Source organism: Ictidomys tridecemlineatus, chromosome 2 (assembly GCF_052094955.1).
Source record: "Ictidomys tridecemlineatus isolate mIctTri1 chromosome 2, mIctTri1.hap1, whole genome shotgun sequence".
In the NCBI taxonomy this organism is placed as follows: Eukaryota; Metazoa; Chordata; class Mammalia; order Rodentia; family Sciuridae; genus Ictidomys; species Ictidomys tridecemlineatus.
Window position 1 is genome coordinate 76,607,937 of NC_135478.1, and position 19,570 is coordinate 76,627,506.

The 19,570-nt window shown below is 55.0% G+C and overlaps 2 protein-coding genes across 10 annotated transcripts in view; one reads left to right on the forward strand and one right to left on the reverse strand.

Annotated features, from left to right (window-relative positions):
* The window catches only part of Sart3 (spliceosome associated factor 3, U4/U6 recycling protein), a 39,455-nt gene extending 28,560 nt beyond the window's left edge, over nucleotides 1-10,895 (forward strand). For 4 of the 5 annotated variants that reach the window (XM_021719998.3, XM_005340097.5, XM_078038972.1 and 1 more), the window contains 7 exons: nucleotides 1,702-1,814; nucleotides 2,731-2,807; nucleotides 3,366-3,531; nucleotides 6,056-6,510; nucleotides 6,890-7,042; nucleotides 8,248-8,438; nucleotides 9,986-10,895. In XM_021719998.3, the coding sequence (XP_021575673.1) occupies nucleotides 1,702-1,814; nucleotides 2,731-2,807; nucleotides 3,366-3,531; nucleotides 6,056-6,510; nucleotides 6,890-7,042; nucleotides 8,248-8,438; nucleotides 9,986-10,163 (1,333 nt within the window). In that variant the 3' untranslated portion in view covers nucleotides 10,164-10,895. Of the gene's footprint in view, nucleotides 1-1,701; nucleotides 1,815-2,730; nucleotides 2,808-3,365; nucleotides 3,532-6,055; nucleotides 6,511-6,889; nucleotides 7,583-8,247; nucleotides 8,439-9,985 lie in introns of those variants that run through there. The other variant, XR_013434664.1, reaches the window with a different exon arrangement.
* A 1,479-nt stretch (nucleotides 10,896-12,374) lies between these two features.
* Nucleotides 12,375-17,717, reverse strand: Ficd (FIC domain protein adenylyltransferase). 5 transcript variants are annotated; one of them, XM_078038975.1, is made up of 4 exons: nucleotides 17,569-17,706; nucleotides 17,291-17,372; nucleotides 15,845-16,203; nucleotides 12,375-14,996 (listed from the first exon to the last, which is right to left on the reverse strand). In XM_078038975.1, the coding sequence occupies exons 3-4, from the start codon at nucleotides 16,143-16,145 to the stop codon at nucleotides 13,921-13,923; spliced, it is 1,377 nt and encodes a 458-aa protein (XP_077895101.1). In that variant the 5' UTR covers nucleotides 16,146-16,203; nucleotides 17,291-17,372; nucleotides 17,569-17,706; the 3' UTR covers nucleotides 12,375-13,920. The 5 variants fall into 5 exon arrangements, with proteins under 5 accessions (XP_077895101.1, XP_077895102.1, XP_077895100.1 ...); XM_078038976.1 differs by having other exon boundaries at nucleotides 17,602-17,699; XM_078038974.1 differs by having other exon boundaries at nucleotides 17,192-17,372; nucleotides 17,602-17,699.
* Nucleotides 17,718-19,570: the final 1,853 nt, after the last annotated feature.

The window sequence follows — 19,570 nt, forward strand, 5'->3', positions numbered from 1 at the left end:
TTAGTTATATTAATATCTATGTGTCTAGTTTGCACTTAGGTTTTTTTTTTTTTTTTTTTGGTGGGGTGGTGGTGGGTGGGGAGGGTTGCTATGGTGCCCAGGTTGCTTTCAAACTCTTGGACTCAAGTGATCCTCCTGCCTCAGCCTCAGTGCTGGGATCACAGGCACATGATGACACGCCTGGCTTTAATTCACACTTTGAATGGACTTTTTTTTAAAAATTGTTCTTTAGTTGTAGATGAAATCTACCTTTATTTTATGTATTTATTTGTATGTGGTGCTGAGGATCAAACCCAGCGCTTCACAGGTGCTAGGCAAGCACTCTCCCGCTGAGCCCCAGCCCAGCCCTGCATGGACTTGTACCTGGTGCTGAGATTCTGGACATCGTGCCTGATGATCATGCAGCTTTCCATGTGTTGACACATTTCATTCTACAGTATAAAAACACTGTATTTGTTCACATCCTTACTGCACTTGGTAGAAAAGTCTTTTAAGTAGGAATGTTTCAGACTCACAGTGGCACATGCAGATTTTCCCAAACTCTAATTTTCACCTAGAAGCTCTGATTGTTTTTGGTTCCAGGATTGAATCCTGGGGCAGTGAGTCACTGAGCCACATCCCCAGCCCTTTTTATTTAGAGTCAGGGTCTTGCTGAGTGCTTAGGGCCTCGTGAAGTGGCTGAGGCTGGCTTTGAATTTACGCTCCTCCTGCCTCAGCCTCGAGGTGCTGGGGTGACGGCGTGCCAAGCTTGCCCAGCTAGCAGCTCAGATTTTATCACTGGCAACAAGTAGCATCAGTGGTTTTCTCTGGTGTGGCAGACTGACTTCATTAATTTTCGGAAGCAACATGTGAAACATAGTCTCAGTGCCCATAGCTTGTCGTTCAGCTGTTCTTTCAAGTAAAAACTGTTCTGTGAAAAAAAAAGTGACCAATTCAGGTCGCGACTCAAATAGTGCCACACGCTTTTCTTTGCAACACTTTTCTTTGTCCTTCAGTGTCAGCAGAGGTGCTTTATGTGTACTTCCCAGTGTGTCTCACAGAATGTTAAACAGGTGTGTCTGCCTTACTTTATATGAAGAGCCACCATGCAAATGTCACACAGTGCACAAATCCAGTGACATTTTGGTGCTCTGACTTTGCAGACCCCCAGAGAGCGTCCTGGAGCCAAGAGATCTCGGGGTACATGGGTCATACTTTGGGAACCACACTCTGAATTTTTTCTGAGTGTCTTAATCCATTTTCACAATATTTATGTACTTTGGTACTTTTTAAAAAACAAATGGGAACATAACTGAGGTTAAAGGCTTGTTTCGTGTGTCGCGACTGGTGGCATCTTTCCATGTCACCACCAAATGCTCTGACTGAAGGCATGGCAGGTGCGTCCCCCTGGTTGGACTGCGTGGGATTTCTCTTGTCAAGTGACTAGACCTGCTGGGCCTCTGCCCCACGTGTTGCACCTCCATGTGCTACAGAGACGGACACCCTGGCTGCTGACTGCACCCTGGGGACATTCTCCAGGGGTACCTGCAGGGCGGTCCCGAGAATGCCTCCCTGGGCGGCTGAGGGGACTGGTGGAGGCAGGAGGAAAGCGGGGTCCCCTGGGAAACTAGTGTCTAGGGAACCCACCGTGGAAGCAGCCCTCCCTTCCTGTGCACTTTGCTTTACACCCTGGTGGCAGCAACTCTCTGCTTCTTGTCCTAGGGCGCACGGCGACACACAGCATTGCCGCAAGGCTCTGCACCGGGCCGTGCAGTGCACCAGCGACTACCCCGAGCACGTGTGTGAGGTGCTGCTCACCATGGAGAGGATGGAAGGTGCGACCTCGGCCCCGACGGGCTTGGAATCCACCTGTTTGTGGCTCTATCTCCAGTGGGAGCATCTTTATGGTCTGTAAGGACCAACTGTGGCCCTGTGGCAGTGGCCATGACACAGCCTGGCAGGTGGTGCTGTGTGATTAGACTGTCGTGAGGCCTTACGGAGGGAGTAAGCCCTGGGACTCTGCTCAGTCTCCAGCTGCCAGGCTCTGAGGTGTGGCCCCGGCCCAGGGCTTCTTGTGGCGCTCTGTGCTGTCCTGTATGTTATGGGACACTTATCCACATTCTGGCCTCTGCCTGTTAGAAGCTGAAGCAGCCCTCGCCCCAGCCAACCATGACAGTCAAACATGCCTGCCCACGCTGTCAGATGTCCCTTGGTGGAGAGCTGTGCTCTAGCGAGCGCGTTGTGTGCAGTGCCAGGGTGCTCAGGGTGGCAGCAGCACCTGAGTTCTGGCGTCACGCCCGTGTCCTTTGTGGAGATGAACGAGAGCCAGGAGGGACCAACGAGAATTTATCTGTGGGCATTTGTCTGGTTTGGGGGTGTGAGCCTCAGTCTTGGAGATCAGACCCCCAGACAGCAACAGGAACAGCTCTGCAACATTTGGTCACTCTTAACATTGTTCAGTCTTAGTGCAAATGTCTCGTGACCTTTCATATCAGAGTATTTTCATGATCTTTGCCATAAGAGGTCAGATCCTGGCTTTCAAGTCATAAAAGGGGCAATTGAAGCATATCTGGGACGATTTGAATTCTAAACTTGAAGCCTACGTGAAATAAATTTTTTAAAACGAGGAACTCTCCAGTTCTTGTGATTAGGGAGAGGTGGCTTCTGGAGGTGTGGGAAAATAAGACAAATGTATATTTTTAAGTCCTTCAAAAACAGAAGGAGTAAACTTTTGCTTCTCTTCCCATCAAGGTACTTTAGAAGACTGGGACATAGCTGTTCAGAAAACTGAGACCCGGTTGGCGCGCGTGACCGAGCAGAGGGTGAAGGTAACGGTGATGCGTGTTGGGGTCTCTGGAGCCCCTCGAGCTCTTGCCTGTTTGGTGTGGGTGTTTCTCTTCAAAACCTTTAGGCCTTCATAAGAGATGCACGTGAGCCATAGGTCCGTGAGGTATAAAATACTGAATCAGTGTTTCAACTTGTATCTTTTTACATTCACTGAACACTTTGGCTTTAACAATGTACTGGGGGAATTTTGGCCCCCAAATTCATGGGATTAGATGGGAAAGAATGAGAAGGAGCCTCTGTCGGCCTAGCTAGGGACCCTGGTCCTGTCCTCCTTCCTCTTGGGGACAGGCTGAGGGCGTTGTGAGCATGGGTTTGAGGTCCAGACCCTGTGGGCCTTGGGTGCCGGCGGTGGGGCTGCTGGCAGCGCCTGCCCACCCGTCTGCCCTTCCCCTTCCCTGTCTCATCCTCTCACAAGCCGAGGCAAGGCAAGTGCTCTACCAACTGAGCTATATCCCTAGCCAAGAAGTAGGTTCTTAAATATTCTTTAAAAATAATGTCCATTACGTTTAACATAAACAACATTGCCCCTTCCCTTCCAGGCTGCAGAGAAGGAGGCGGCTCTGGCGCAGCAGGAAGAGCAGAAGGCAGAGCAGCGCAAGAGGGTGCGAGCGGAGAAGAAAGCCTTGAGAAAGAAGCAGCAGCCGGGCGGCGGCGGGGACAAGCGCAAGGCCGAGGAGGGCAAGGAGTGGGGCGAGGACGGCGAAGGTAGGGGGCTGCTCAGAGGCTTTACCTTGACACCCCCAAACCTCCAGAGAATTTGCAAAAAGGGTACAAAGACTTTCTCCCCGGCTCACTTGAGGCCGTGTGTCCGCACACTGCTCGTGGACTTCTCAGAGCTTGTCCCGCAAACCTGGCTGCCATTGGGGCCCGGCTGGGCGTGGTGCTGCCCGCCTGTAATCCCAGCGACTGGGGAGGCCGAGGCAGGGGGCGCAGATTTTGAATAGAAAGCAAAAAGAGCTGAGGTGTGGCTTAGTGGTTAAGCACCCCTGGGCTCAGTCCCTGGTACTCCAACCCCAAAACCAAGAGCCAGGAGCAGCTCACCTCCATTCCTGCCTGTGGATCCTCAGAACCCCCAGTGCCTGCCTTTGGTGCTGCTGGTGTCCTTTCAATAGGAGGATCTAGTTTTGTGTTGAGCTGTCCCGTGTCTCGAGTCTCCTCCAGTCTGCAATGTCCCTTTGGCTCCCTTGACCAGGACACTTGAAGAAGTCAGGCCAGTTAACTTGGAGAAGGTTCCTCCGGGTGGGTTTCCTGATGCATGCCCAGTCAGGTCACGCCTCTTTGGCAGGAATAGCACCTTCCCATTGAATCCCTTCCAGTGGCATGTGATTTGGGTCACCTTGGTGATGTGACTGAGGTGGCGCCTGCTGGCTTGCTCTTTTCTCCTGACGGGCCTCTGCCTTATTGAGAGGAGATAAGATCCGGTTCTCTTCACTTCTAGTCCTCCTCCGTGTCATAGGGATCATGGACCCCGGTTTTCCTTGGTTACAGTCTGTTAGTGTGGTCATTTATGTTGAAGCTCTTGTCCCAGTTTGGCTCCAGGAGCTCCTGTGAGCGGGCTTCCGTGTCCTTGGACCTGCTCTTGCGGTCTCACCCCTTGTGTCCTTTCAGGCAGTGCATCCCCTTGTGGCCCAGCCTAGGGTCCCTGTTCTCCAAGGACACTGCATGGCACTTGGCAGGTGCCAGATATCCTCACTGCTGTTGGGGATTGTGCTCCCAGGCCTCTGAGTGCTCGTGCTGGGGACACCTGTTTGCGTGGAACTTGTGTAAACGCGGGTCCTGGTGTGAGTCCACACCACAGGGTTCCTTCTGGTTTTCTGCCGTTTAGTGCTCACCGTGCCCTCTCTCACCTGAGAAACTTGCTCCTGTCACCCTCAGCATGCTCACCTGCGCTGTCTGTCCCCTGGCTGTGTGCCCGGCTCCTGGCCTGCTGCTCCCCTCGCCTCTGGGCCTCCCGTGCCCGCTCTGGGTGCTGCCCTCCACAGCCGGTGTGCCCGGCACTTGGGCTTCATGTCCTGTCAGGCCATGCCCAGGGCCCTCCTGCCTGGGTGTCTTCCTCTCCCTCCCATCCTGACTGCTTTATCCCAAGCTGGGCCCCAGTCACCAACCCATGTACCCAAGTCCCCCTCCCACTGGGCTCCAGTGCCAGCACCAGCCGCTGTGCCCCACAGGCGCCTCCTGGCCCAGCCCCCGGTGGTGTTGAGGCCGGGCTCCCATCTGGTCTTTCCTGGCAGGTGAGGTCTGAACTGATCCAGGGAAGTCCTGTCACAGTGAAGAATCGTCTTGGGACATTAGGGCCTCTGAGTGTTTCCCTAGCATAGCTGTGGCCACAGAGGGAGGTGCAGACGCAGCCTCCATTCCGTTGGCCTTTCTTGCACACCTGTTTGGGCCTTCAGAAGTGACTGACTGTGGCCACTGCCCTCAGAGCCCCCAAGTTACAGGGTAAGGTGGATGGACTTGGGAGCAGTCAGGACTGTGGGGAGGTTGAGATCCAGGCGGAGGCCAGAGGTGCCAGGCTCAGTTCCCTGCCAGGAGGCTTCGTGGGAGAAGGGATGCGGCTTCTGGGCCAGGACAGGGAGGAGGGGCCCGGGCAGAGAGCTGCGAGGGAACATGGCTGCACGGACAGCTCTGCTTTGAGAGCGCAGGATTGGGTGTGATCCCAGATGCTGGCAGAGGGGCCGAGGCAGTGGTGGGGACAGGGCGAGGGCCCAGGTGCCTTCGGGGAGCAGCAGGGGGACCGATGGGAGGCCTGCTGGTCCTCTGCAGGGCCATGGGGAGGGTCTGTTGCAGGAAGCGAGGCAGCGCCCAGAGTGTTGTGGGAAGAAGGCCTGCGGCTGTGCTTTCCAGGTGTCTCTGTGTCGCCTGCACGTCCTTTACCGGGTGTGGTTTCTGTGTGGCTTTCAGGTCTGCCCTTGTGCTGCCCGGGCTCTGTGAGAGGGTAGAGGGACCCTGCTGACGCGAGGCGGGCCTCTGATCACCCCTGCAATTAAGAGTGTACGTGGGGATTTGTCATTACTTCCCCATGATGTGGCCCACGCACTGCATTGTAATGGGGGCTCAGAAAATTGCGGGGCAGGTCAGCAGGGTCGTGGAAGACCTCCAGGGGCGGGGGCCTGCCACCCTAGTATCTGCTGCAGACTCCTGTCTGTGGCGGGAGAGGGGTCCCTGCACTGCGTGCTGAAGGCGGGCAGCCGACAGCCAACCATTGCCGCTTGTCTTTTGCTACCTGCAGAGCAGCCTTCCAAGCGAAGGAGGGTGGAGAACAGCGTGGCCCCGGCCGGGCCAGAGCCAGACGCGGGCCAGGAGAAGGGGCTCCCCGAGAAGCCTGCCCCTGTGGACGTCGGCCCCCCCTCCAAGCAGAAGGAGAAGGCCGCTGCCCTGAGGCGGGAGGTGCCCAAGGTGCTGCACGACAGCAGCAAGGACAGTGTCACCGTCTTCGTCAGCAACCTGCCCTACAGCATGGGGGAGCCCGCTGCCAAGCTCCGGCCTCTCTTCGAGGCCTGCGGGGAGGTGGTGGAGATCCGGCCCGTGTTCAGCAACCGCGGGGACTTTCGAGGCTACTGCTATGTGGAGTTCAAAGAAGAGCAGTCTGCCCTGAAGGCCCTGGAGCTGGACCGGAAGAACATGGAAGGGAGGCCGATGTTCGTGTCCCCCTGTGTGGATAAGAGCAAGAACCCTGATTTTAAGGTCTGCTATGGAGGGTTGCGCTCCGCATGCTCCCCCATGCTCGGGTTCCACCCGCCGCCCCGCAGGGAGCTGGTCTGTGTGGGCACCTACGCAGGGCCCGGTGTCCTGAGCTGGACCAGCTGACTAGGTGGTGGTGACGATGGGTGCTGAGTGGCAGGTGACCGTGCTACTGTGGCTGCCCACCCATCCTCTGCAAATGGCTGCTCTTATTCTTGCCATTTTTTGGAGGAAAAATTGTGGCCTGAAGAGACTTGCCAGGCGACTCTGTTACTAGGTTCCAATCCCAGGTCTGGCTCTGGGCTGCCTGGCGGGGCGTGCCCCGGGTGACCGTCCATGTTGCCTGGCCTGATGGGGGTCCTCCCTTCCCTCCCTCCCCCAGGTGTTCCGGTACAGCACCGCCCTGGAGAAACACAAGCTCTTCATCTCCGGCCTGCCCTTCTCCTGCACTAAAGAGGAACTGGAGGACATCTGTAAGGCCCATGGCACTGTGAAGGACCTCAGGCTGGTCACCAACCGGGCTGGCAAACCAAAGGTCTGTGTTGGTGCAGATGGTGCCTAGCCTTCTGAGCTGGAGGGGCTCCTGGCTTATCTCCTAAGACAGGGTGGTGATATGGTGGGAGGAGGAGCTCGCTTGGCTGTACTTTCATGTGGATCGGGCTAACTTTAAGTAACAAATGTACCAAAAATGAAAAAGGCATTTGGAAAGTAAGTTTTAGCCTTCATAGAAGCCACAGTGTGGCCCCTGGCTGCAGTGTCACCCCCCCCACACTCTTCTCCTTCCCGGGCCTCCAGCCAGTGCCCGTAGTCCCTCCACTGGTCTGCTCTTCCCCCCTCCTTCCTGCCCCTCCACATCCTGTTAATTCCTCTTGCACCATGTGCGTGTGTATATGCACACCTACATGTATATACAGGCATATGTGTGTATATGTGCATATTTTTTTTAATGATACATGTGTTTTTTCACACAATACCTTTATTTTTAATTTATTTTTATGTGGTGCTGAGGATGGAACCCAGTGTCTCACCTGTGCTAGGCAAGCGCTCTCCCTCGGAGCCCCAGCCCAGCTCACGGGTGTGTTTCTTTGAGTCGGGGTCTTGGTGTGTCATCTAGCCTGGTCTCCCAATTATTGTGCTTGAGTGATCCTCCTGCCTCAGCCTCTTAAGTGGCTGGGGCCTCAGGCGTGTGCCTCTGCCCTTGGCCCTTTTGCACCACATTTCAAGTAGTGTTTTTTTTTTTTAAATATATTTTTTAGTTGTAGTTGGACATAATACCTTTATTTTGTCTGTTTATTTTTATGTGGTGCTGAGGATCGAACCCAGAGCCTCGCTCGTGCTGAGCCACAATCCCAGCCTCTCAAGTCGTGTTTTTAAGCATGATTTTGGATTTCTTTTCAAACCTCACCCCCAGTCAGGTTGAGAACTGAAGACACTGAAGGGACTGAAGAGGACCCCTGCCCCCTCTGGTTCTCCTCCTCGGGGTTTCGCCCGTCTCTTTTTCTTCTGAGCAAGCCCAGGGCCTGCCGATCCCAGAGAGGTTTTTCTGGTGTGAAAATCAGGAGGGCTGTAGTGAAGCCGAGTGGGGCCTGGAGTGAACTGTGGACAGGGGGTGTCAGCAGTGGGGAGGGGACCAGCTGATAAGCTGTCTGCTGCTTTCCCGAGGACGCCAGGCTCCCTGGCCCTGAGAGGACGTTGCGTCCTGGGTCTGCGCGCCTGACGGCCCTGGTCTCTTCCCCCCAGGGTCTGGCCTACGTGGAGTATGAAAATGAGTCCCAGGCTTCGCAGGCTGTGATGAAGATGGACGGCATGACAGTCAAAGAGAATGTCATTAAAGTGGCCATCAGTAACCCCCCTCAGAGGAAAGTTCCAGAGAAGCCAGAGGCCAGGAGAGCACCAGGTGGCCCCATGGTGCCACGGCAGATATATGGAGCGTAAGTGTCCCTTGCCAGTCCGGTGGGGCTTGTGCTGGCAGCATGCGGCAGGGGGCCTCCAGGGCTGGGAGGTCTGGGGAGTCAGGACGGGAGGCCAGGCCCCGCTGCTCCTCCAGTGATCCTGGGGTTTTTCTGCTGGAGCACGGGCTCCCCAGCGAGTCCCAGAGGGCGTGGGCCTGGGAGGCAGACCTGCTGTTGTTTGCCAGTTTACATGTGTCGTTCATTCTGAAGTGAAAAGCACTGAGGCAGGAGTTATTTTGAAGTCCCCTTTGCTGATTAACCTGAAGATAAAACCCGACGATTGTCCTGCTTGCTCTTCCTGGGTTGTAGCTGTCATCTCCACACGAGCTGGGCTTTCTCTTCTCCTCGTGGGGCTGACAGGATGGCATGGTCACACAGTAGCGTCCAAGAGATGGCAGCCTTGGTTTTTTTTTTTTTTATAAACAAAAAGGAGAACAACTTTATTTGACAAAAGACAAAGTTATTTATGGTAGTTTTTTGCTCAGATAATGCAGTGGACAGCTGTGCTTTATCCTCCAGGTTTGTCTAAACCAAACCCAAGCAGAGGCTGCCCCAGCTCCTGGCCTGTCTTTTGGCCCAGTAACAATGTTATTCAGAACAAAAATATTTTGGCTAATAAAAATCTAGGGTGAGTGTTTGTTAAGTTACATGAAGATGGGGTGGGGCACTGTCAGCAATGACACAGCAAAATAGAGGGGGCGTGGAGGACCCAGTGATGTTTCACTGGGGCACTCAGCAGGGCCTTGCAGCTCCAGGTGCAGCAGAGATGCCGCCTGGCTTCCGGCCACCTCCAGCTCCACGGCAGGGAATCCCCTGCCTCCTCCTCCTACTACTCCTAGAACCTGCCTGTTCTAGGGCTACCTGTCCAGCAGATGGCCCGCTGCTCCCCCAGTGTGGATGCTGGGAGCTTCTGACAGTCCCATCCCAAGTTCCTAAAGGAACTCAGGCTACATGGCAAGACTCCGAGAAAAAATGGGGAGAAAAAAAGGGGAAAATATTAAAACCAGAAGCCCATTGATCCAGCCCGGCTGACCCACCCCACCCCAGAACACAGTCAAACGGAAATCTCTGGCTGTCACCCTTCCCTGCTCTTGGTCTAGGTTGAGTTGGTTCTGCTGGACTCCCCCTTGGCTGTGGCCATGCCGTTCTGTGCCCGATACAGAAGAGCCAACGAGATGGTGGCATTTCTTCCCACCAGTGTGTCGCACACGGCTGGTCTCCGTCTGAATTGTGAACAGGCAGAGTTTGTCGAGTGCATTTCCTTTACTAGCCAGGATACAAGGCTCATCTCATCAGCCTTGTTTTTATATTTCATCTCTTAATTCTGGCTAATTTAGACAGCTCTGTTTTTAATTAAATTTGTGTTTTGCGGTAGTGGGGCTGGAACCCAGGAGGCGGATACTAGAAGCCACTCCATCCCTGTCCTTAACTTGGGGTGCTTGGGGCTCTCCTGGCTTGTTTCATGATTCAGTCTGGAGCCACGAGCCGTTCGTTGTTCAGGGTGCGTTCTGTGTCTGTCCTTGCAGGCGGGGGAAGGGAAGGACCCAGCTCGCTCTGCTGCCGCGTGCCCTGCAACGCCCGGGTGCTGCTGCCGGTCAGGCCGAGAACGGCCCTGCCCCACGCCCAGCAGTCCCCACCTCTGAGGCTGCTGAGGCGCCCAAGATGTCCAACGCTGATTTTGCCAAGTTGCTTCTGAGAAAGTGAAAGCGACGCTGTGAAGGACAGGAAATGCCTTACTTCCCGCTGGTCAGGCAGCCCACCCAGCACCCAGCACCCAGCACCCAGCAGCGCCTGGGCCAAGGAGGGGCTGTGCACACTCCTGCGCCCCTGGACTCCGCGGGGCTCAGACGGGGCAGTGTCCAGGGGAAGAGGCGCCCAGTGCTCCCTCACATTGAGGGCAGTGGAGCAGGGCACGGCCGGCAGGGCGCCTGTCCCTACGGACTTTTGTGTCCTGAAAAATGAGGAGCAGAAGTGACACTGGAACATGGCTCTTGAGACCCACTTGTCCCAATGCTCCGGGCCACCTCTGGCCCTTTTTGTAAGACATTTCTCCCCCATCCTGCACAGCACACGTGCCCGTCACTTTTAATTTTTAAAAGATGAGAAACGGCGGATGCTGGCGACTCACCAGAACGGCCTATTTTAGTAAGGGGCGGGGGCAGGGGCCGGGGCCCCACACCCAGCACTTGGTGGGCTTTTGTTCACAGGGGTTGTTTTTTTCTATTATGTATTTGTAAACCACACGTCGACTGTTGTTTTATGTTTCCTAAAAGCAAAATATTTGCGACATGTGTTTTCTATAGGAATCCCGCGTGGACCATTTTCTTTGCTAGTGACTAGTCATTCTGGGTCTAGAGATTGGGGTTCAGCCTTGGGTTTTGTTTAAATACTTCAGTTCTCCCAGTTAGCTTTGTTGATTAAACGGAGTTCTCTTGAGTCACCTTGCGTGGTCCTCAGCTGTGCATCACAGACTGGCGTTTGGTCACGGGTCGCAGGTGTAAACTGGAGTTTTCTGTCAGACCTCCCAGGACTTTCCTCCAGCAGCGATGCGTCTTCAGTCTTGGACTGGAGTTCATGGTGGTTTGACACTTGGCGTTTTTACCTCTCACCTCACCAGACACTTAGCAAGTGGCCTGAAAGCAGTCTGGCTGCGCTGGGGGACCTGCCCTGACCTAGGCCCCCAGGAGCACGGTGGGGGCCCTTCCCTGCAGTGGAGACCAGCTCCTCATGTGTTTGTTTTGTGAAGCTGTTTCTGTGCATCAGCCACGCTTTCCTGCATTTTTTGTAACTTTACATTTTTTTTTTTTGTTAATATCTTTATTTTATTTATGTGGTGCTGAGGGTCGAACCCGGTGCCTCACGCATACTAGGTGAGCACCGTACCTCCGAGCCACAACCCCAGCCCCATAACTTGACATTTTTTAACAGGAAGTTTTGAACAGGCAGAACCATGAAACTAGATAGACCTGCTTGCCTGACTCCGAGTGCCAGCTCTCCTGCACCCGGTAGGGCCCTCGCCTCACCGTCCCCTTGCCGCACTGTCCCTTCCACCTCCTGCTGTTACCTTGAGGCAGATAGCAGCTCGTGCGACTAACCTGAGAGAGAAGGACCTAAGGGCCAGTTGTTTTTCACCCTGAGAAACGTTAGCAGTGATACCTTAAGGTCACTGGTGACCCAGAGTGTCTAGTCAGCATCCGTGTCTCCTTGTAAGTGATTGCCGGTTGATCATGTCTTAGGACCTTCGAGATGCAGGGTCCCCTTTGGTCTTTCTCTTTACACAAAACAAACTCCCTTTTCTTTGCATTACCTCTGGAAGCAGCTCGGGCAGCCGCTGTCGGCAGTAGGAGCCTCGCATGGCCCTGGTGCCTCCTGGGTCTGTCCCTTTTCTGGTCACCGTGAAGCCTGCTGGTGGCTAGGTGATTGGGGGCTCCGAGGGAACCTGTGCCTGCCCGAGCGTCCTCCCCACTGCAGGGCCTAGGGGCCCACCTCTGGCTGTGTCCCAGGCCCTGCCCTGATCCCTGCTGTTGGCCGGGCGGACCTCACTTCCGCTGTCCACGTGGGCTGGTGATGGAGGAGCCTTTGGACACTCAGCAGGACCCTGGAGAAGCTGGCTGCTGGCTGCTGTAGTGTGGGTTTCTGAGAATGTGAGGGGGCTTTTGTGATTTCCTCAGAAATCAAGAACTGGTGGTAAAGACAGACACGAAAAGTCATTTTGAATCAGTTAAAAAAAAAAAATCAATATTTCCTGCCCATTAGCCTGGGAAGGCAGTTCATGCAACCAGCTCTGTCCTGCCTCCTGACACCACCATCCTAGGTCTGCTGTCCCAGGATGATGTAAGGGCAGGGTGGCATTCACAGCGCCCTCTCCTTCTGATCACTGGAAATACCCTTTGAGTAAGGCGGCAGAGTCTGACCTTTATGTAATAAAATACTTTATTAGAATCAGTAATTTGTTAAAATAACATTCTTCACATGTAGCTAAAGTGCAAATTCTAAAGGACAAAGCACACACTCCTGCCACGCTTCCTTGTCACCAGTTACAAACCAAGACAGCAGAAGATACCACCTGGATGCACGGGCAGAAGGACCACTGCATACGCCTTTGCACTTATTTTTCTGAACCTTCCAGAAAACCACTCTGTGCCATTGTGAATGACTACAGACATTTGCTGCTGTCTGAGCAGTGACCGCATGGCTGTCAGGAACTCAATCTTAAAAGCAAAGGTAGGACAGCACGTTGTGATTCTCGACCATGACAAAGTGCAGTGCAGTGTCACACTGCAGGCTCTGTCCCTGGGCAAGTACGCTAGTGAGTTTTGGCCATTCTGACACTAACTAGCAGCAGTCCAATTGGAACTTGTGCCACCTGTGATTGGAAGAGAAGATTCTATTTCTGTGAGATGACAGGTTGGAAACCTGGCCATATTATTTATGACACTGTGTCATTTTGCAGGTTGCTAGAAAAATACAGCCACTCGGAGGCAACCTCTCCCGCTTCCTCGATGGGAGGCTGGACAGCAGAGGGGCTATGTGAGGTGAGGCCAGGTCTGTGAGGGGCAAAACCACCCCACAGGGACCCTCCTGGCTGTGGCAGGGCTCTAGCTCAGTATCAGAAATGCTTAACGGGCTGATGGGGCATCTTTCTTGGATATGCCCTAAGATCAACAGGGAGCTTGCAGGGGGAGGGAGGGCTGGCCTCCTGGGCAGCTGGGTGCAGGGGGTCGCTGACCCAAGGACGCTGAGCCCCAGAGAAAGCTCTGGGCCCCGCTGCTGTGAGTGGAGTGCAAGGAGAAGCTGATGCACTAAGAAGCCAGGCTGGCCGCCCTCCCCTCCTGAATTAGAAAAATAGTCTCCTTATGAAAAACAGCTTCCAGCACTCAAGTGCTCAAAGAGCCTTCCCAGAGACGAGCAAGGAGTCCCACTAGAAATGTCACATTCATTTCCTACCTCAAACGGTGGCGCTCCTGGGGAAAGCCACTACGCTCGTCTCTTGGGAGGGGAACCAAACCCCAAGAAGATGCTCTCTCTCCCAAGAACTGGGATGGCTTCTCCCTGGGACTGCTGACTCCCCTTTGAGCCACACACTGCTCACAGCCAGTTTCAGAGAAAGGCTTGGCCTCTCTCCCTGGCCTTAGTGCAAATTCTGCTCCAGAACCCGGGTTCTGGTCACACAGGAGCATCAGTGCTCCTGCGGTGGGGGGACCACTGATCAGAGCAGCCACCAGCAGAGCCACAGTGGACACCACCCACGACTGGCTTGCTCAAAAGAAGAAAATAAATAACTGTTGAATTATAAATTATCTTAAAGAGACTAAGGCTTAATAATTTAGTTTTTTTTTTTTTTAACCAGGAAAAAAAAAAAGAGGTAAAGACTTCAAAGGTCTGTTCTGCTTTTGGAGATGCGAGGTTTCTAGAAATGCTGTCTCTTTGATCCCTTCCCTACCTTGCCTTGTCACCGGGGCTAGGGCTTCACGGGAAGGGTCTCCTTGAACCCAGAATGGTTGGGGTTGGCTTCCGGCAGCGCCACCGAGTACTCGGTGGTGGCCAAGAGCAGGGTGTCCAGGGTGGTCTCGGTGCACTTGGCGATGAAGCGGATGAAGGGCCTCACGTCGCCCTCGTTGGCGGCCTCTAGCACGTGGTAGTACTCGGCCCGCTGCTCCTTGCGGATGGTGACGGGCGGGTAGCCGGCCTGCATGAGGATGAGGTTCATGAGCAGGCGCGACGTCCTCCCGTTGCCGTCGATGAAGGGGTGGATGTAGACGAGTTTGTAGTGGGCCAGGGCGGCGAACTCCACGGGGTGCAGGTGCATGGCGTCCTCCGAGTTGAGCCACTGGATGAACTCGTGCATCTGCTTCTCCACGTCCTGGGGATGCGGGGGGATGTGGTGTCCCACCAGGACCTGGGTCGTCCGGAACCTGCCAGCCTCCACGGGGTCCACATAGCCCAGCACCCGCCTGTGGATCTCCAGCACATCGCTGGTGGTGACGGAGCCGATGCGGGACAACAGGGTGGCGTTGATGTACTTCATGGCGGCGTGCATGCCGATGACCTCGTTCTGCTCCTCCAGGCTCTTGCCCGGCACGGCGTAGCGGGTCTCCAGGATGTGCCGGATCTCTGAGAGCGTCAGGGTGTTGCCCTCGATGGCCACCGTGTGGTAGATGTGGTGGTAGTAGGTCTCCTCCATGACCCTGCGCAGCGCCGAGTTGCCCTTGGGGATGGACATGACCTTCTTGACCTTGCTGTCGATGATGCTGAAGTAGCGCTGGTCAATCTCCTCCACCAGCGGCAGCGTCCGGTCCCGGTAGACGAGCGCCTTCTCGTGGAAGGGCGAGATGGTCAGCGCCCTGGTGAACAGGTAGTCGGCGCGGATGATGTCCTTGTCTTCTTCCGAGAAGATGCCGAACTCGGTGAGCGCATCCGCGAAGTCCGGGTCCATCTTGAGGGCGTGCAGGAAGAGCTTGTGCGCCTTGCCCCGCTTGCCCTGGCGCTTCATCTCCAGGGCCTGGTTCAGGGCCGCTCTGGCCTCCAGCTTAGCTGCTGGAGAGAGCCGAGGCCCGGTCCCTGTCAGGTCTGTCACCGCGCCCTGCGCCCCTGCTGTCCCCAGCCCTATGGGGTGGGGGCTGTCGTCCCTGCTGCCCTAGGTCTGCACCCAAGAGGCACCAGCTGGGCCCCCTAGCCCTCCCAGGTCTGCTGCTGCCATGGCCAGTGGCTTCCCCTCAGCCACGACTCCGGAAAGGTGGCCTCCTGCCCCTTCCGCAGCTCAGCCATCTCTGAGGCTGGTCCTGGCTTCCGTCCCTCAGGCCTGGGGCATCAGTGGCTCCCACTCCCACTAGACCCTGTGGCCTTGGCCATCTTTTATCCCACAAGTTCGATCATACTCCCCTGGGAGACATCTGGCAATGTTTGGATGCATGTTTGGCTGTCACAGCTGGGGCACCTGGTGGCAGAGGCAGGCTCACTGCTCCACCTTGGTGCATGAGGGACCCTGGTGGAGGCGCAGAGCCCCACTCTGGACCTGGCCCTCCTTTCCCAGCCCGGTCCTGGTGACAGGTGTCAGCCATAGGTACTCCACTTCTCTGGGTCCCTCCGTGTCCCCAGGCTCTCTTCCCCTGTGGTCTCTGCTGCTCACCTCTTCTCCTTGGACCACACTTGCTTAGTGTCAGCTCAGGACTGGGCTCAGGCACTCCCTCCCCCAGGGAGCCTTCCGTGTGCTTCCCGGTCACCACCCCTGTGACACGGCCTCGATCACCCATCAGCTTGCCTAGGCTGGCGCTCAGGGCTGACCTGCTCACCCCCACCCCGTGCCCTGCATGGGGTGAAGCAGGTGTTCTAGAAATAACTCTTGGATGAACAAGCACTGTGAAGAGGCTGCCTGTCTGTCTTACCTGGAGACGCCTTGGTCTTGACCACCAGCAGCTCTGCGTCCTGGGAGGTGACACTGAGCTCTGTGGATGGGCTGGTGCACTTGGTGACAGCATGCTGTGCCCTGTCCAGTTTGCTCCTGAGCAGGTAGAAGCCTTTAAGCACAGCTAAGCACTGTTCTTCCATGGTCCCCAGTGGCAGCAGCAGGGCTAGCAGTGACCCCAGTGCCATGCTCAGCAATGTCACCCATAGGAAACGGCCCCAAACTGGGACCCATTTCGGTTCAGTCACCGCCATCACTGTAGCCATTGGCATGAGCGTCATCTGGACTTGGGGGTTGGCTCCATGCACATGTCAACAGTTGGTGGAGAGAGAGCAGGATCTGTGAGCAACCAAGAATTGCAGGAGATGAGGCAGGGGATTAGACATGTCCCAGACACTGTGTGACCCTGGATAGGGCGACAGGCTTGGTGACTCCCTGCATCTTCAAGTTCAGAAGGGACCAGGAGTGGGGTAAGGCAGAATGGATCTCTGAGGGGGAGGGCCCAGGCTGGGAGGACTGATGCCCGCTTTCAGAGCAGTGTGACAGGCAAGCCATGCTGCTATTGCTGCCCATTGTTTACTGAGAATTTACTATATGCCAGGCTTAGCACCTGACACATATTATCTCCTGCAATTTTCATCAGCAACCTGAGGAACTGATGTCTGTCTCCCACTGACGGGAGGTGAAGTGAAAAGCTGACAGTCCTATGACTTCAATTCAGGAACCTCCCAGATCTAAGGGACCCCCTTTCATCACAAATCTCTGTGGCCTCTGAACACCCAGTGTTGGAGACACGGAGACACACACACACACACACACACAGACTGGCCATGGCAGTTCTGAGGTCCATTCTTTGATGAGCATAACTGACTAGTGGCCTAATTTAATGCCATATGTGTCTGCCTCCTCCTACCAGCACCCTGATATTCAGCCACAGAGCCCACAATGCTGTCCCCCCTCTCTGGCCTTCCTTTTCTGTCCTGCAGGGATCCCACCAAATGGTTGGGCAGAGGAACATCTCAAGGGGAACCAAGGTCCTGGGCCAGAGTGGGTGGGTGACTACTACATTTCAGTGACAGTGGCTGGTAGTGGGAGTAAAAGGGCCAGGCATGCAAACTAACAATAAGCATTTATTTGGCAACTATGGTGTGCTGGGGACTGAGCTAGATGCTACACAGCAGTATCTCATTTAATCCTCAAACCACCCTATAAAGGAAGAGCTAGCTACCTATAGCTCCATTTTACAGATGAAAGAAACCAAGGCACAGATAGGGCAAGTTGAGTTCCTGAAAGTCCACAGGGCCTTTCACCTTCAGTTATTACTAACAGGGGTTTGTGCTCTGCTCTGGGGTGCCCGGGCGCGGACAGGCTTGACTGATCCCGGGACTCGGGGGCTGAGGGGGTCACCCTGCTTGTGGCCACTGACATCTGAAACGGCTTGGTGTGCTATGCGGGTACCGGTGGTCTGGGTGGCCTTCCCACCACGAAGAACAGGCTCCTCGACCCAGCTGTAAAGGCAAATTAGAGGTCGCGGGTACCAGGGGTGTGTGCGACAAGGGGTTGCGTTGCGGGGGGCACAATCTCTCGGCGCCCACTTTCCCAGAAGCGGGAAACAGACCCGGAGAGATAAAGGGACCGCTGTAGGGTCACTCTGCAGACTCGGCCCTTTGAGAATCCCGCCCAGAGCTCGCGGCCCTGACGCACCCTCAGAGCCCCTCGGGCATGCCCACTCCTCACCGCGCGAGGTGGCCGGGCCTTCCTGCCACCTTCCCGGCGCTCGCAGACTCCGCGGCTGCTGTTTCCCGAGACATCCTTCGCCGCCGGCCTTTGGCCCCGCCCTCTGAAGCTCGCCATTGGACGACCCGCCGCCCTCATCGCGACGGATTGGCTTTCTTCACTTGTCCGTCCCTCGCATTTCCGGGTTTCCGCCTCGGCGTCTGCTTCCCTGGTAAAGGCGCGCCGTGGGCCACTCCCATTGGCTGGCTCTTGTATTGGTCTCGTGCCGGCAACGGCCAATAGGCAGCGGAGGGGGCGGAGCCTAGGTCGCTGGCGGGAGGAGCAGGCGCTGCTGAGAAGTGACTGCGGATGGGTATTTGGGGCGCGCTGCGTGTGAGGTCCACAAACTCGCGTCTGCGTCCGCTGAGAACCGATGCCCTTCGCCCGGGTCTCCTCTTCCCGGGGCCGCCCTCGGGTGGGTGTCCCTTCGGGTGCAAGTGAAGCTCGCCTCTCTGTTAGTCTTGACTTCGTGGCCCGTTTTAGCCCCCCTCCGGGCTGCGCCTTCTGTCCCTTTCCCTGTCTGTGACTCTTCCTTCTTGACTTTAATCTGCATCGTCAGGAGAACGGCCTGGCTGTTCTTTGGCTTCCAGGGAGATAGATTTTCCCCTGAAGCAGAGATCGGAAAACTCCATCTTAACCCACAAACAGTGAGAACCGAACATCTAGGGACGCGCCCCAGAAACGCTTGACTTACTGAGATGTCTGGAGTCAGCTCAGATCCAGACTCTGCTATTTACTCTGTGACCTTGAGCAGCTTACTTTCAACCTCAATTTCCCCATCTGTAAAATGGGACAAATAGCCCACTTCACCTTTTCCCACCAATGTGAAATTTGCAGGAGAATTGACGCTTTAAGATCCCATTCCCCCTGTGACACAGATTCCCCTTGGAGGCATCTTTGGTGCCACACAGCCCAGGGTTCACGTCCCAGCTCTGTTGCTTGCAAACTGGGTTACACTCAGCAAATGGTTTGACCTCGCTGATCCCCTGTTTGCTTTCCTGTAAACTGGGGACAAGGTGATGACAGAACCTCTTCTAGGATTTTGTTTGAGATTCTGTGCATCTGGCACTGAGCAAATGCTTGGCAAATGTCAGCACTGGTAATTATTCCTAGGAAAAACACCAGATCCTTGCTGCTGCTTACCCAAAGAAGAAGGTGCTAGAGCTGCAGGATGTTCCAGGCACAGGACGAGACTGTGCACCTGTGTAGGCTTCATCCCGATCCTAGTTTAAGAAAGCTGCTGACCCACAGCACAAAACAAAGTGTCCAGGCCCACGCCAGCCTGGGGGAACATTGTGAAGTGAGGGGCCAAAAGGCTTCCGCCATTCCTGTTGGACTCTCTCTTTATGTCGTGCCCCTGGCCCCCATTTTCTGTAGTTCCCAGCCCTCAAGATGGAGGATGGCACTTAGTAGATGCTCAAGAAATGTTCCCTTGGAATCTGAAGGATGTGGGGCAAACGATAGGGTTATTAAGAATAAAATCAGAATGGTGGTTATTTTTTGGTGACTTCTTATTTTTAATTTTTGGAACATGGGTCTTGAATATTGTTTTCTCAGAGTTCTCCGAATTTCACTTCTGATATAGCCCAAGTAGTAATATCACTGGAAAAACCTTCCCCATAGGAGGGTCTGCTGTGTAACTAGCCAATGGGAGACAGTGTAGTGAAGACAAGGAGGCCCTGGAGCCAGACAGGTGTCCGTCCAAGTGCAAGGCTTACCACTTTGAGCAAGTCACCCTCACAGAGCCCGGTATTATAGGGCTGTGAAGCTCTGCATGTATATCAGGCATAAAGAGTTAATTACCACCTTCAAAGGCACCCTCCTTTCTCCACTCCTTGGGGTGCCAGGGTAACTTCTTTGATGAGCTTAGCCAGGCAGCAAACCCAGAAGCTCTGCAGGAACTGGTAAGGAGTAGGACTGCCTGGGTGTG

Excerpts from the sequence above, each read along its gene's own strand:
- Ficd (XM_005340095.5), bottom strand. The coding sequence starts at position 16,145 with ATGACGCTCATGCCAATGGCTACAGTGATGGCGGTGACTGAACCGAAA. Across the intron at positions 14,997-15,844 it reads CAAGACCAAGGCGTCTCCAG|CAGCTAAGCTGGAGGCCAGA; the intron begins GTAAGACAGACA and ends GGCTCTCTCCAG.